This window comes from Pogoniulus pusillus, chromosome 6 (genome assembly GCF_015220805.1).
Source record: "Pogoniulus pusillus isolate bPogPus1 chromosome 6, bPogPus1.pri, whole genome shotgun sequence".
NCBI lineage: Eukaryota > Metazoa > Chordata > Aves > Piciformes > Lybiidae > Pogoniulus > Pogoniulus pusillus.
The window spans coordinates 36,510,661-36,526,429 of NC_087269.1; the positions used below are offsets into that span (position 1 = coordinate 36,510,661).

The following is a 15,769-nucleotide window of genomic DNA, read 5'->3' on the forward strand; positions in this document are numbered from 1 at the left end:
ATACCTTACATCTGACTAACCACAAGAAAAAGCATTTGTTTTGAGTCACACAATAGACCCCACAACTCTGGCTGATAAATTCATAGGATGAACCCTTAATGAAGCATTTCCCAAATGACTTCTACAAGGACTTGAAGATGTCATTCTAATCCTAGTTTTATATAGAGCATTAACTAGCACAGAACTTAACTTAGTAATTACATTCCCTTTCACCACCTCCAGACTGGCAGAAACTATCCAAATTAAAGACACTTTCTTTTTATTATTTTATGTAATTTCTTGTCCTACCCTCATTACCAGAGTATCTTTCATCTTCCATTAGTAAACCAGAAGATTCATTTTATGCTGCAAGAAACTGGCAGGGACAGCCAGGAAGTTGCACAGACTTTGGAATTTATTCAAATGTTTAGAGTTATGGACTCCACATACTGAATCAGCAGGATCATTTGGAGATTATCCAGTCCAACTTACTGCTCAAAGCACACTCAACTATACACATAATCACTTGGGGTTTGGGTGGGAACTCCACAACTTCTCTAGGAAACCTTTTCTAGTGATGAATCACCCCCATAGAAAAGAGGTTTCTCCTTGTTTAAATGCATTTTCTGTATTTCAGTTTGTGCTCACTGCCTCTTATTCTGTCACCAGGAACCACTCAGATGTCTATTTTGCTTTTCCTTATTCTCTTCCCATTAAATACTTCTACCTACTGATAAGATCCCCCAGAGTCTTCTCTTCTCCAAGCTGAACAATCCCAGTTCTCTCAGCCTCTTCTTGAATGGTCAGCACTCCCATTTTTCACAGCTCTCCATTGGACTCTATCCTGCATAGCCATGTCTTCATGCTGGAGAGCACAGAACTGTCACAGCACTACAGATGTGTCTCACCAGAGCTCCAGTAAAGGCAAAGCATCACTCCCTTGACCTGCTGGCTATTTTCTTCCTACTGGAGCCGAGGAGGCTACTGGCCTTCACTGCAAGAGCACATTGCTGGCTCATGGCCAACTTGGTGTAGGGCCTGACCCCTGCCTTTGCTGAAGTTCCTTGACAGCCCTTTTCTCCTGCCTGTTGAGGCCCCTCTAAAAAGCTCATGCACCAGACACTCCTCCCAGTTCTGTATTCTCTTCTAAGCTTGCGGATGCTCCAATTTCCCATCATTCAGGGCATTAATCAGTTAAACAGTACAGACCAAGTACTGACCCCAGGGGTATACCACCAGATATGGGCCTTCAGCTGGTCTCTGGGCTGCTGATTGCAACACTGCACACTGCCCTTCAGCCAGTTTTCAGCCCACCTCATGACAAACCTATCTAGTCTACACTTACTCAGTTTGTTTTATGGGAGGCAGTGTCAGAAGTCTGACTAAAGCCAAGTTGTAAAGAGTACTCAGCATGTTACCACACTGAGGATGTGTTTAAAGACTGCTAAGATATTTGGAGTAGTGTAGGTTACATACTGGGCAGTTTAGTTTTTTTTAAGAGAACAATTTCAGACATTTCAGATTTATTTAGAAAAATGCTACTTTAGTTGAATAGTTGCATTTGGTATTTTTGATTTGGCCATTTTTCTCCAATATCAATATTCTATTAAGAGTTCCCTAAACTATCAATGACTTATCTTTTTAATAAGAATTGTTACATAAACAAGTTAAATATTTTCAGTCTGAAAAAGAATACAATTTAGAATCATAGAATCATAGAATCAACCAGGTTGGAAGAGACCTCCAATATCATCCAGTCCAACCTAGCACCCAGCCCTATCCAGTCAAATAGACCATGGCACTAAGTGCCTCATCCAGGCTTTTCTTGAACACCTCCAGGGACAGTGACTTCACCACCTCCCTGGGCAGCCCATTCCAATGGGAAATCACTCTCTCTGTGAAGAACTTCCTCCTAACATCCAGCCTATACTTTCCCCGGCACAACTTGAGACTGTGTCCCCTTGTTCTATTGCTGGTTGCCTGGGAGAAGAGGCCAACCCCCACCTGGCTACAATGTCCCTTCAGGTAGTTGTAGACTGCATTTAGAAATGCATTTGGTCCACAAAAATGAGTTTTAACTTATAGAGGACAAAACCTAAAACAACTGCATTCTGAAACAGCAGATTTCAGCAGTGTTGCTAGAAATGGCATACTAACATTTAGACAAGTAACCAGTTTTTAACATCCTCCAGAGAATAGGGAACTGGTAAAAAAAAAACCTTTATATAACAACAGTCATTTTCCATAAGCTCTAAAAGAAGTCTTATGCATTAATCAGCTAGGTAGATATTGAGTTAATAAATACTGTAGTAGTGAATTGTAATGGTTGTTTATTACAGTAATCAAGATTTTTCTTTCATCCTGCAGAGAGAAAATGTTACTTTATTGAAGGTTCCCTGAAAAAAAAAAGTCTTCAGCAACCCAATCTATTTCTGGTGCTGTCAGGTATTATTGACTCTTGTACTAAACCATCCTCTGAAGAGCTACGAGTCACTCATCACGCCATGTTACTTCAATACAAGCCTCAAGATCCGATTAATCCTGAAATAGCTTAGCTCAGAGCCATTAAATGAAAAACAGGGCTTAAGAATAGAAAATCTCTCATTATTTTTCTCTAGCTCACGTGCATGGATTCCGATCTATGGCAAATTCTGTAAGACCATCCATAATCTGGTACATTTAGCTTTGGCTTATTTGTCAACTCTAAATCTGTTTGGGGAATTCACCAGACTACATTTTTGATACACTTAAAAATCTCCTTCCTGAACAGTACATAATCTAATTTCTCTATAAAACTAAATGTTTGACAAAAGTTAATATAGAGAAAAATAATTTGCACATACTGTATATAAAATGCAAGAAAATCCACTGTAGGAGTGTTCAAAGTCAACTGAACAAAGTACTCAGGCAATGTCAACAGGAGACTTATGAAAACTCCAGCACAATATGCCATATGGGCACAAGAATTTTACTGGAAGAAATCTTTTTCTTCTCTTTTCTTTTCTTATAATACTTGATAAAGTCACTTAAAAAAAAACTTTGATAAAAAAATTTGAGTGACACTTTCCACCTACACATCACACACTGAAATTTTAATCATTTAAATTTTGCTACACCTCACTTTTTATTTGTCTGGAACAGCAGTTTTTCAAAATGTTTGAATACAAATAGGACAGTGAAGTAAGAGTGTTTGAATCCTTCTTTGCAAAGATATAAATATCAGCTCTCTTTGTTTCTGCTCCTATATAGAAATGCAGGAAAAAAAGATTTCAGGAACACTGTTCCACAGTATCACAGTATCACCAAGGTTGGAAGAGACCTCACAGATCATCAAGTCCAACCCTTTACCACAGAGCTCAAGGCTAGACCATGGCACCAAGTGCCACGTCCAACCTTGCCTTGAACTGCCCCAGGGACAGCGACTCCACCACCTCCCCGGGCAGCCCATTCCAGTGTCCAATGACTCTCTCAGTGAAGAACTTTCTCCTCACCTCCAGCCTAAATCTCCCCTGGCGCAGCCTGAGGCTGTGTCCTCTTGTTCTGGTGCTGGCCACCTGAGAGAGCAACCTCCCCCTGGCCACAACCACCCTTCAGGTAGTTGTAGACAGCAATAAGGTCACCCCTGAGCCTCCTCTTCTCCAGGCTAAACAACCCCAGCTCCCTCAGCCTCTCCTCGTAGGGCTGTGCTCGAGGCCTCTCACCAGCCTCGTCGCCCTTCTCTGGACACGCTCAAGCATGTCAGTGTCCCTCCTAAACTGGGGGGCCCAGAACTGAACACAGTACTCAAAGTGTGGTCTAACCAGTGCAGAGTACAGGGGCAGAATGACCTCCCTGCTCCTGCTGACACTCATATGAAAAACCAAGAGCTATTTTGTTCTTGAAGACTTTAACAAGAAGTCTCTTTTAACTGCTTTGTTAATCCAGTCTCCTGAGTTTGGGCTCAGTTGTTCAGCCCCAGAGCAATTACACAGAACTTTCCACGGTACACATTAGTAAAAGAAAGTGGAATAACCAAGAAGGATAATTTAAACTATCCAGGGAACTCCAGGCCTGTCAGCCTGGCCTTGGTACCAGGGAAGATTATGCAGTGGTTCATCCTGGGTGCATTTACACAGCAAGTATGGGATTACAGTGGGATCAGGCCCAGCCTGCACGGGTTCATGAAAGGCAGGTCCTGCTTGACCAGGGTATCGTGCAAGGAGCTGCGGTTTAACCTGGAGAAGATAAGGCTAAAAGGAGATCTTATTGCATTCTATAGCTATCTGACTTACTAACAGGTACTGAGATGATGTTACAGATTTTAAGCCATGAAAAAATGTATTCATGAAGGAGATTACACACTCCTGCTCCAAAGCACAAAGGCAAATTAGCCTCAAATTAATGAAACTGCAAGCAGCAAACATTGTGTTTTCTGAAATTTCTTGTGTTCTCTGAAGCCCCTCTGACAGGACAGGTTAGGTGAACCCTCACGTGAATGGAGAACATGAGCTTTCATTTTTATGGACTAACTATGGTCTTTTTATATTATAAACCATCAGCAATCCACTATTCTGCAGCTATGGCACATGGATAATTAAGGGAAGATAGCCCCCAAAGAAAGAAATATCTCAAAAAGATGACCAGATAATTCTTTAAATTAAAAATATGGAACATACCCTTAATAGGCTGAACAAAATGTTTTTGTCAATCTGAAATAACTCCTTTGAAGAAATTCTTGCAATTCCCAGAACTATCAAAAATGTTCCCCCTGAGCACTGAAATGAAAAATCCACTACTCAGAGCAAGACTGAATAGCTTAAATGCAAGATACACCACACCACTGTAACAATAACCCAAAGTCTTGCCTCCATCCAGTCAAGCATTACAAGTCTTCATTAGGAAACTATAAAGTACAAGATCATGAAGTTTGAGATATCTGTATGTCCTTCCACTCCAAAAAAATAGTAGCAATAATATCCAAAACATTCTCAATCACAGGCACTCTCTATGTAGAGACAGTGGGTCAGACCTCAAGCTGTTGTTGAAGACCACTTAACAGGAATAAAGCAAGACATTAGCATTTCACTTTAGGAGCTGAGACAAAAGGTGAGACACAGAACAATGCCATCAATAAATAATGACTCCCGTTTTCCCATCCATGTTCTGGTTTTGGATTTCCATTGTTCAAGTTCCAGTAAGTGAACAATAACAATTTGAATTTAGACAGACACAACTGCACAACTCTCACTTAGCCAATGTATCATTTTTCCCACAGCTGGACCTTCCCCATGGCTGCAGAAGGCTCTGTACTGCATATCTTCAGGGCATCAACACAGTCCAACTCACTCCTTGTCTCAGGTGTTCCCCCTGCTTTCATGGATCCTAGCTCCTAGTCTCTACACCACAACATTCCCATCCATGTGATCAGATCGAAGCATACCTCAAATCCAAACACATTTCACATCTAAAAGCTCTGGACATAAACCTATGGTGAAGCAGCAGACTTCCGAGAAGCTCTAGGGAATTCAAGATAATGCTCACTATCTGCCACCAACTGTTCTATTATCCTTGTAGCACTATTCCTGGAGTGGTGAAGTATAAAATCCATCATTCAGTTCCTCCCATTTTCTTCAGTATCTCATTAAGCATCTGAAACACCACTGTTGTGATAAGTGTATATATACACATATCCAACCAATATCCAGAATAAGCTGAGAAACTAAGTTCAAACTGCATGAAACGTTTCAAAGGTAAGGAAACTTTAACTCAAGGGAGCAGCTATCATACCAAACATACCATCAGGACACTTCCAAGAAGTCTTCAGCCATTCTGAAGTGACCTAAATTCAAACCCACAGATATGACATACACTCCCAATTTCAGACATACCCTCTCAATTTTATGATGGCAGAGAAAGCAGTGCCTGCAATCACCCTAACTGCTGCTCACAACAACCACTTTAACTCACACTCAATCATGACTATCATCTCTTACGTTCACCCACACAAGTGCATATCCCTATTGTGAATGGGAGCAAAAGCAGACAGAGAACATGGAGTTAGTATTATTCCACTGCAATATATTCAATAACTTGTCATGGTAAGGGTTGATCAGAGACAAGGGTTTGTCATTAGTAAAATACAAGAGCTTATTTTACTAGAACATAAGGATTGCTCCCACAGATACATTATTATCCGCACATTATGGTATGCTTTTGCACTGATAAGCTACCAAATTCACAGCAGTAATTCCTGGATTTTGATGTCCTGAAATGCAAAAACATCCCATAACAGCATGTGAGCAAAATCAGAGTGGAAAACAATAGTACGCAATAATTCCAAAGGACCAGAAGAAATATCACTGCCTTTCAGAAGAACTATAAACGTATGTGCAATTTATTACATGTCTGAGTTGCTTCATGAGCAGAAAAACTTATAGCTTCTGGGAGATAGAGTGAGTCTTTGTTAGTGTGGAGAACATTTTGGTTACTTTCCATTGCATCTCCTTACTGTGATCTATATCACCTATTCTTCAGTGAGTTACAGCTGTGAAATAAAGTAATGATACCTGATAATCTTCTTGTGGAAAAAACTTATTGAATCCAGTGTCAGTAATAGCCATAAAGTATCCTTGGTGAGAGTTTTTCCACCGAGATCAATATTAATTGTATAAGCAGGCCAAGAGCACTAAAAGAAAACTAACAATTTCAAATTCCTTTAACCCTCGTATAACACCTCATACCTTTACATGGTTTGTATTTCTTCATTTCTGCTTCCTTCCTTATCTTTGCTACTTGTGCAGACATTGTTCTGCAAATTTTATGACACTTGCCTTTTTTTCCCCCCATGTAAGTAGCTGTTTCCTCACTTTCTCATGTTAGTGAAATGAGTTATGTATTTTTCCCCATTAGTCTACATTAAGTAACCCAAAAATCAAAATTGCGTCTGAAATAGAAAGGATAATCACAGTTTTGTTTCAAGGGTCCAAGAATTTAAGCCTGTTTGACTTACAATCATGTAGTTTCACTCCTGAAAAAAGTGAAAGTCCTGAGGAAGTGTTCTTGTAGCAGACCCACGGCAAGCTTTTGGACTAATGCAGATTGCTATACACCACATTTGCATCCTCCCACGCTCTGGCTACTACAAGTTAGAATAACAGAATCATTTAGGTTGGAAAAGACCATTAAGAGAGATCAATCACCCAACCATTAAACTTCCTGGCATTTAACAGCACAACCTATCCACCCCAAGAGATATGGCAAGAAGCATCTCCTACAAAAAGGTATCAAAGACTAACATTCCAAGTTAACCAGAGAAAAAGCTCACAGAACTAATCCACGTGTAAAGAACCACCAGAGAGATTCAAGAATGATGCTGCATTCAACAGAATCTCCAGCTAGATTTTGAGTAAAAATATGAAAGCATCTTTATCTGGTATAGGGAGTGAAAGAGCAACTTCAATTCACAAAAAAATGAAATAAATCAGACGTAAATTCCGCCAATATCAAAAAGTACAATATCTGTGAAATGAAGAGACGTCTGATATGAATAGATTATCTTAGTCTATACACTGCATTATTCTAACAATCATAGGAGAAGACAAAGAACACAGTTTCTCATTAGAACTGCTTTGAACTGAGTAAATTTGTGTGACTTAGAGATCAGAAAGGAATTGCAGCTTCCTCAAAAAAGAAACATACAGCTCTATCATAGAATTATCTTCTTGATGAATCATCCCAAGGCATCTTTAGATAAAAACAGTATGTATACAAAAAATGTCTCCAGAGGAAAAGCACAGCACATCCAAACCTCTGCTCTTCTGCCACTTAACTGCCAGAGGTACAAAGTCTATAAAGCTCACACTTTAAATCTAATAGTTATTTTAAAAACACAAAGTAAATTCCTTTTCAAAAGTTCACAGATTAATTGGCCTATAAGCCTCGATAGCCAGACAACCTGATTTCTGGATTTACCCAATGATTACCTTAGCAATAAAGTAGGTTTCATGCTTGGAACTTGCTGCTCTTACAGAGATCAAATGCAGTGGTGTGAACACTCTTAAAATCATATTAATATGTTTCTTACATTTAAAAACATTATTAGCTAAACTGTCACATTTTACAGGAGCAGAGATATGTTTTAAAACTTTGGTCTAGGAAGTGACAAAGAAACATTTGTTGCTAGCATCTGAAACACTGTGTCTGTTCTGTGCTAGTGGCAGTTTCCAGGAAGTGTAAAACAGCCTAAACATGTACACTGTACTTGTAATGCAGCATTTTCCACATGTGGTATGATACAAACCAATTTCTACTCAGTCTGGGCATCCGTGTTTAGCATTTGCTTAGATATACGTTAAAAAACGTTCCGTTCAATCTTATAAAGAGTGTGTTGAGAAACATAGGTTAAACTCTGCTTCATACTAAGGACAGATTAAACTAAAAAAACACTAAAACAGGCTGTAAGACACCCAAAAAAGGCAAAAATCTGGTACCTACATTGTTTATGTACTCGGAAAGCAGGTCCTGGAGAGCTTGGCGGATAGCATTGCACTCAGCAATGATGCGTTCACGATGGAAATCCCGGGTGCAGGACGAATCAGCTAGCAAAGCTGCTCCACTGATAATAGCTTCCAGACGCTTCTCTAGTGAGGGCCTTATTTTGTCTTCATTCACTACAAGAGGATCCAGGATAATTAAATTCTGGAAAACATCAGGAATACAGGTAAGAAAAGTCAGCCCAATTAGAAACTGCTCCATTTTTACTTGCCTGAACCACAGTGACACAATGCTTCTACATGTGCAGCAATGCTTCCCACATGTGCAGCAAGCTCTTTCCCCTTGAAGGATCCAATATACCTCTGACTATGACAGTTTCCCCTTTCCCTAATGGGTCTATGCCTAGGGGTCTTTTGCAGTCAAAGTTCTCCCTGCCATTTAGATCTCACTATTTCTAAGACAACAGACCTGTTATAAAATATTACTGGACGGGACCCAACACTAAGGTGGCAACAGAGCTTGCCAGCCAGAGCTGGTTCATACCTAAGCAGCTCAGAGAACCAGCAGAACAAGATCACATGGACTTGCAGGCCATGGTGACGTTTTATGACAAATGGCTTGTCTCTGAGTCCTTCCTTTTTTCCCTGCTCCTACTACATTAGATTCATTTTTTTTCACTCCTGGCTTCAGTCTCCCCTTCATCTGCATTTGGCATTTCTCCTTCTTCAGGGCACTTCACTTTTCCAGGAAGCAGACATGTTCTTTGTCTACCTTTAAAAGTATGCAGGCATTCTTATCACTGCTCTATGTATTTAGTCTACCCATCTTTGCAACAGCCTAGTCTTCAACCAAAAGCTTCCAATTTCACAGTCTGGTTCATGCCCATAGAGGAGGCACACCTTAAAACAGGCAACTATGTGCCATCTTCCCAAGTTCTCAGCCAGCACTGATTTTCTTCTTCAAGTTTTTTCACTGTGGTTGTAAAAAATTAAATTATTTCTTCTTTCACGATCTCCCCTCTGTCTACACTCCTTGAGAGTCATCTGTCCTCCTTATCCTCCTATACAGGGCACCTATCTTGTATATCTACCTTGTAAATTCTTTAAAAGAATGTATCCATCTTATACTAAGCTTGTAGTGTTTATGCAGGATTATGATACTGTGTATGAGTTTACTACTCGGCAATATTCTATGCTTTATCTAAGTATTTTGGACCAGCATTTCAGTGTTGTTTGAAAGAGGGGTTCAAAATCTACAACATCTCTCCAGAGAACCTCTGGATTTAACACAAAAGCAGCAGTGCTAGCTCGCAGATGAGAGTGTTAAAGCAGATCACATAAGCAGTCCAGTTCTGCTGGTTTTTAGTCTAAAACAATCCCACACTGTGGCACAAAGTCACTACTGTGACCTTTAAAGGCTAGATACAGGCAAAGGCCAAAATTGTGGCATTTGTTAATTATTTTTTTAAAGGACATATAGATTTACATGTCTTTTTGCTTTACCTAGGGTAAACACAAGCAGACAACAGTTTTGGCATGGGAAAAAATAATTACATCTGTGAGTCAAGCAAATATTCTAAAGAAAAGGAGATTTTCATGAAATGTAAAAGTAAGTACACTCGAGCTTCAGCATTTAAAGACATTCAAACTAGCAATTTTTAGTCTAACTGAACAGCTGAAATAGTGTCCTTATGGTGTAGGTCACCAAGTCTATGCTTCACATAAATCTATTCTCCTGTTCCATCCATATGTGCCTCCAAGCTATCAGGAGAAATACTTATACATACTTATACGCCATACAACCTCATGTAGAATTTAGAACAGGTAAATCAGAACTTCTCTGTGCTTATCTGGTATATGCTGGGCTATTTTTATGATAAGAATTTTAGAGGTTTTTTTCAATTTAGATTTAATATTGCAGTTTCAGGTGGTACTGTCTAGCTTAGGCAATTCTAAGAGCAAGTGTTCTATTAGAACATCAAAGATAAAAGCTTAAATGTCTAGAAAAAGGAGATTTCAGTCACCTTGAAATTTCCTTCTTGGTTAACAATCCCTTAAACATTAGGTACAATTCAGGGAAAGGAAGACTTTGTTATGTGTTCAATCCTCCCATCTTCCTTCAAATATACAAGAATTGTTTACCAGCAATAGAACAAGGGGACACAGTCTCAAGTTGTGCCAGGGTAGGTATAGGCTGGATGTTAGGAGGAAGTTCTTCACACAGAGAGTGATTTCCCACTGGAATGGGCTGCCCAGGGAGGTGGTGGAGGTACCATCCCTGGAGGTGTTCAAGAAAAGCCTGGATGAGGCACTTAGTGCCATGGTCTAGTTGACTGGATAGGGCTGGGTGCTAGGTTGGACTGGATGATCTTGGAGGTCTCTTCCAACCTGGTTGATTCTATGATTTTATGTTCTCTAGAAAAATGAGTTTCTACAGGAAACTGGTGCAGGTCCTTCTTGCGTTACTGCGTCGTTCAAATGGAAACTTAACCTTCCTAACTTGCAGGATCAAAGCAAGTTTCTCAGCATTCCACTTCCATTGCTGTTCCATTGTTCTGAAGTCCCCCATCACATTTAAAAGCATTCTAGTTATTTAAGAAGTCACTACTTTGTACCTAATAACATAAACAATGGACAATGAACCTTCTCAAACATCCTCTGCAAGAACTTCTGGAGCCTAAAGATCTAAGATTATGTAATGCTCTGTAACCAAAACGGGGATGACATGAACCCCAGTCCCCAGATTTCTACAGATGATGACTAGAAAGGAATGGTGAATTTCTGTCTGTCTCCACATTTTCTGTGATCAGTTTTGGGATTTTCCTACTAGCGCAGAGTATCATAAAAAATCAGTCCTGTGCTACTGGTAGCACTATGTGTTATATATATCCTGAGAGAGATTAAAAAGAACTTTCTGGGCTTGTCTCAGCAAATGACAGACCATTAAAATGGTGTAGGGGTCTATGTCAGGTGTTTATATGCATTCAGCAAATGCAACCATAGATTAAGTTAAAACATTAACCATATATTTGAAATCTCCCAGACTTTCTCAAGCCAACATTCACTTATCCAGACAGAGATAATACACTGAAACTGAATTTATGTGCAAGCAGTAGGGAAAGAACATAAATCTTTCAAAAATGAAAAACACAGCTATTTGTACACCTATAAAAGCAACATATTAATCTTATTGGTATCTCATAATTCCTAATTGAAAGAAGTCAAATCCGTGTTGATCATTAGTCTCACATGCAAATTTGGAACCACAGCCAAATTGAGATGGAACAACAATTTAATCAGTCAATTAGCCATTAAGCTGGCAAAACTGTCTTTCTCATCAGTTTTCTGATCCATGAAAACAAAGGATCATGTGTGTCCAGAAACCTGGTTATATTTTCTGACATTTCAGGCTGATTCCTCCTACATAGCTGCTCTGCTAGATAGCCATGGTCATTAAAGGACCACATATCAAATCAACATCTGACAGACATGCGAGACATGCATTATTTTGTGAGAAATCTCTTCACATTCAGAAGGTGCAAGACAAGTGAAAGGCATTAGATACACACCTATCCACCCTTTTAACTCATATCTTATCATGCAGTTAAATTTGTAACATGGGAATTTTCTTATTTATGAATGGCATAGCAGATATATGGAGCCTTTACGAGGGATTCTGGAGAGTCTACTGATTGAAGAGCTAGCTGCTCTAATTTTACTGGTGGTTTCCTCATCTATAAATCTGTAATAACTTTCACACTGCCAGCACTGGCAGAGGACAAATGACATTGCAAAACATCTAGATACTACACTGGTGGGTAAGCTCTGTGATACATTTCCACACTATAAACATCTAATGAGATTTGTTCCCAACAGACTATTTACTACATCGATCTATTTCATGGCACTGTATTTACAAGAAGAAGATAGAGCAAAGGTTATTTCAGGTTCTTAGCCAACAGAACTTTACTGTAAGGAAAGAAAAGTGCAACCATCTAACTCATGTAATCATTTTAAGTGAAATGCTCCATAAATTTTGCTTTATCTAACCCACATAGTTTCAATTCCCATGTCTTACCTAGGCAAAAATATATTTAGAACTCCATAAACAAATAGCTTTTTACAACAGTCAGATTTTTATGTTCATATGTTTCCAAGTAAAAACAAATCCAACCCCAACAATTTTCTACATTTTGTGATTATCACAGATCTTACATCTTAAAGCAATAATAAAATCATCCAAATTTAACTGTTTGCCTACAACTAAGATTAATCTGTGGTCAGAAGATTCAATTCTTTGATCAAATTGTTTTAAAAATGTGTAAGCCACACAAGTAAACAACAGATCTAATTTAAAGTGTATCAATCGGCATTCAGAGTTTCACTCTAACAAATCAAGCCTTACTCCAAAGTGTTTCTTTTTTCTTCCATTTATTAAGAAGAACAGATTAGAAACTATAATTCTAAAGCTCAGAGTAAGGAGCAAAGAAGAATGACTAGAAATATACAAGTGTAGCCTGTTCTGTCACCAGGGGGCAACTTGTCAGACTCAACTTTGAGCACGACCAAGAGGTCTGATTGGATCAATAAACTGTCACTACAAGATCTATGTCATAGTTCAATGTCTTTCTATAACCTTTCATTGAAAATTTTAGAGAAGATCTATTACTATCAGTCATAATACCCATTCTTCTAAAAATGCATCAACAATATTGGAGTTCTGAGGCTCAGATATGCTAGCCTGAACATTTCCAACCACAAAACCTCATTTTTGCAAATGTCATTAGAAACTTTCAGTCCTTTTGTTGATCTGGGCCTGCATAAATTACCCTTTTTGGCAGGACAATGGAGATTAGAATTGATATGAGGAAAGCAGCCATAAGAAAGAGGAAAAGCTCCATACAAGAGTTTAGGATCAGGTAAGGAGTAAGGAATGACCTTTCTCCAAGCATTTGCTTGAATAATGATAGCAGGAAATGCACAATTTGTGAAACCATACTGGTTATGTTATTTCGTGATAAGCAGAAAACATAACTGGTTTTCTAAATCCTTCAATTCTATCAAATACATCATGGTTCCAATGACAAGTGTTGGAATAAAGGACTGAGTTCCAATGCAGTGAAGGTAGCAGAGATCACCACCATACTGCAATCACTGTTATTTGTTAATTAAACTCATGAGTTCTGCCCATGTACTCAAGGATATGTCTGTCCCTATCATTACTGGCATGCTTGGAATTCCTCCTTCTCTGCTGTTCAAAGGAAGCCAGATGTTGGACAAATATGAAGGCCTAACTTCAAAATATGTAAAGGAAGTGATCCCTTTCAATGAAATAATCTAGACTAATACTGTTCAGACTAGAACTAAGTAATTTTAATGTCTTTATGTACTTCATCTATGATACCAATACTTGATTTTACAATAAAATAACAGAACGAACCATTTTTCCCAAAATGTTGCAGCATCACAGCTTTACATACCTCAAGCTCATCAAGTGCACTTCCAAGAGTAGCTGTGTGAGATGTAGGTTGCTCCATTTTATTCGCAACTCCTTGGGAAGCATTAGAAATTACATTGAGAGCACTCTGTATTTCATTGCAAATTGAATCCTTGCTGGCTGTAAGGGATGCAACATCTGAATGTTCCAAACAAGCTGAACATATTGAACGTAGAAGAGATGAATTTTCCTTCAGGGATGCACGTGCTGCAGCAATTTCATCTCGCTGATTGCTAGATTTCAAATCCTGTCAGCAAAAGAACATGCTGTTTAGTTCAAAAAGCACTTTGAAACTGACAAGTAATGTATAAACACTCTTTTTTCCCTGTATCTACCCTGTTTAAGGAAACATTGAGCTAAATTCATCAGAGATTGTGAAAATGGGCTACAGCAGTACTTACAATTGAATCATCTTTATCTGTTGCAAAATGTACAGTCTGTGCAAAACAATCCCAACTTTTATTGTCATAACCAGCCCCCTGAACTGTCCACATTTTTGCTTGTTTTTAAGCACAGTTTTCCCATGAGAAAATTAGCCAGGATATTACCTGTCTTTCCTCCTAAATATGTCTTTTGTCATAAGGAACAGAGGTGCAGGCAGGATTAAGCAAGAAATTCTGTGACTGTTGCAACTGAACAAATTAACCATGTTTGCCTCTCTGCCCCACCAGCCTATGTCCAGACCACACTGCAGAAAGAAACAGTATAGGACAGGCATGAAAATCCTGTACTCATGGGAAATGGGAAGAATGGAGAGTGTGGAAGTGAAAAAGGTGCTTGTGGTGGTAGGCCTGATAGGGCAAACATGGGATTATCCATGCCCTGGCTTACCCAGACATGTTCCCCTGCTCCCCCTACTTCCATGCTAGGGGAGACAACCATGCTTCTCTAATATGGTGACTCTTGCAAAGTGCCATTCTGATTGGCTAACTCACGTCCAATGCCCTACTAGTCTCGGGCCAGATACTGATAAAAAGGATAAGCAGGTAGCACAGGGGCTGCTGTCACCTCATTTTGCATCCTGAATTTGCCTGGAGAGCTTACCAGGAACAGGCTCTAAATGCCTGCATGCGATTGGCCTGCATAGCCAGCGTGATATTGTGCTGAGACTGCACATCACAAGACATCCTGCCTGCACCTGAAAGTCTCCTATAAGTCCTGGGGATACACAGATCGTCCAGGGGAGCCAGGAGACAAGGTTAGAGATTGTCTGCCTCCTTTCCCCAGAAGTCTGGGAAGAATCAAGTCTCAGCAGCTGATGACAGAGTTCCCTGAAAGTGCTTGGGTACTGTCTGGGACTGTGTCTCACCCTGCAAGCCAGGTAATAATTTTGTGAATAAATACTTAAAAGCCTCTTCCAGTATAATATTTGCATTTGCCACTTTAAGAAATAAGTGATCTAGTTTTGCCTGTTCCCTGCATGTATACATTTCCAACCTTGTGAATAAGTTTTCTGGTGAGTTTTAACGTTAATAAACAGTTTTCATAGTTATTAATAATCATCACCTGGATATCAAAATTAATACAGATTCTTAATTTTGCATAATCCATCAGTGCTTAAGAGAAGCCACCTTTGTGAAATGTCACTGATGGTTTCTCCTGTCACCCTACTGTGTACATACTTCGAGCATTCATTTTACTACACCCATCATGCTCCTCCTGTCTTCACCCTACTGCCTCCTGCCACCCCAGACAAGAAGGAATACAAGGCTCAACAGAGCTGCCAAGGCAGAGCTAACTGTCTCTAGGAATCAAGCTTGGGAGCTATTATTTGGACAGTAGAAAGTTATAGACCTGGTGACAATCATACAGTCAACATTAG

At 39.4% G+C, this 15,769-nt stretch overlaps 1 protein-coding gene across 10 annotated transcripts in view; it reads right to left on the bottom strand.

The window, feature by feature from the left end:
* Positions 1-15,769, bottom strand: part of CTNNA3 (catenin alpha 3) — a 452,565-nt gene that overhangs the window by 347,964 nt on the left and 88,832 nt on the right. For all 10 annotated transcript variants that reach the window (XR_010302601.1, XM_064145224.1, XM_064145225.1 and 7 more), the window contains 2 exons: positions 13,931-14,194; positions 8,452-8,655 (listed from right to left, as the gene is read on the bottom strand). Coding sequence is in view for 9 of the 10 variants with exons in the window: in XM_064145224.1 (XP_064001294.1) it covers positions 8,452-8,655; positions 13,931-14,194 (468 nt within the window). In the remaining variant the exon portion in view is untranslated. The remainder of the gene's footprint in view (positions 1-8,451; positions 8,656-13,930; positions 14,195-15,769) is intronic.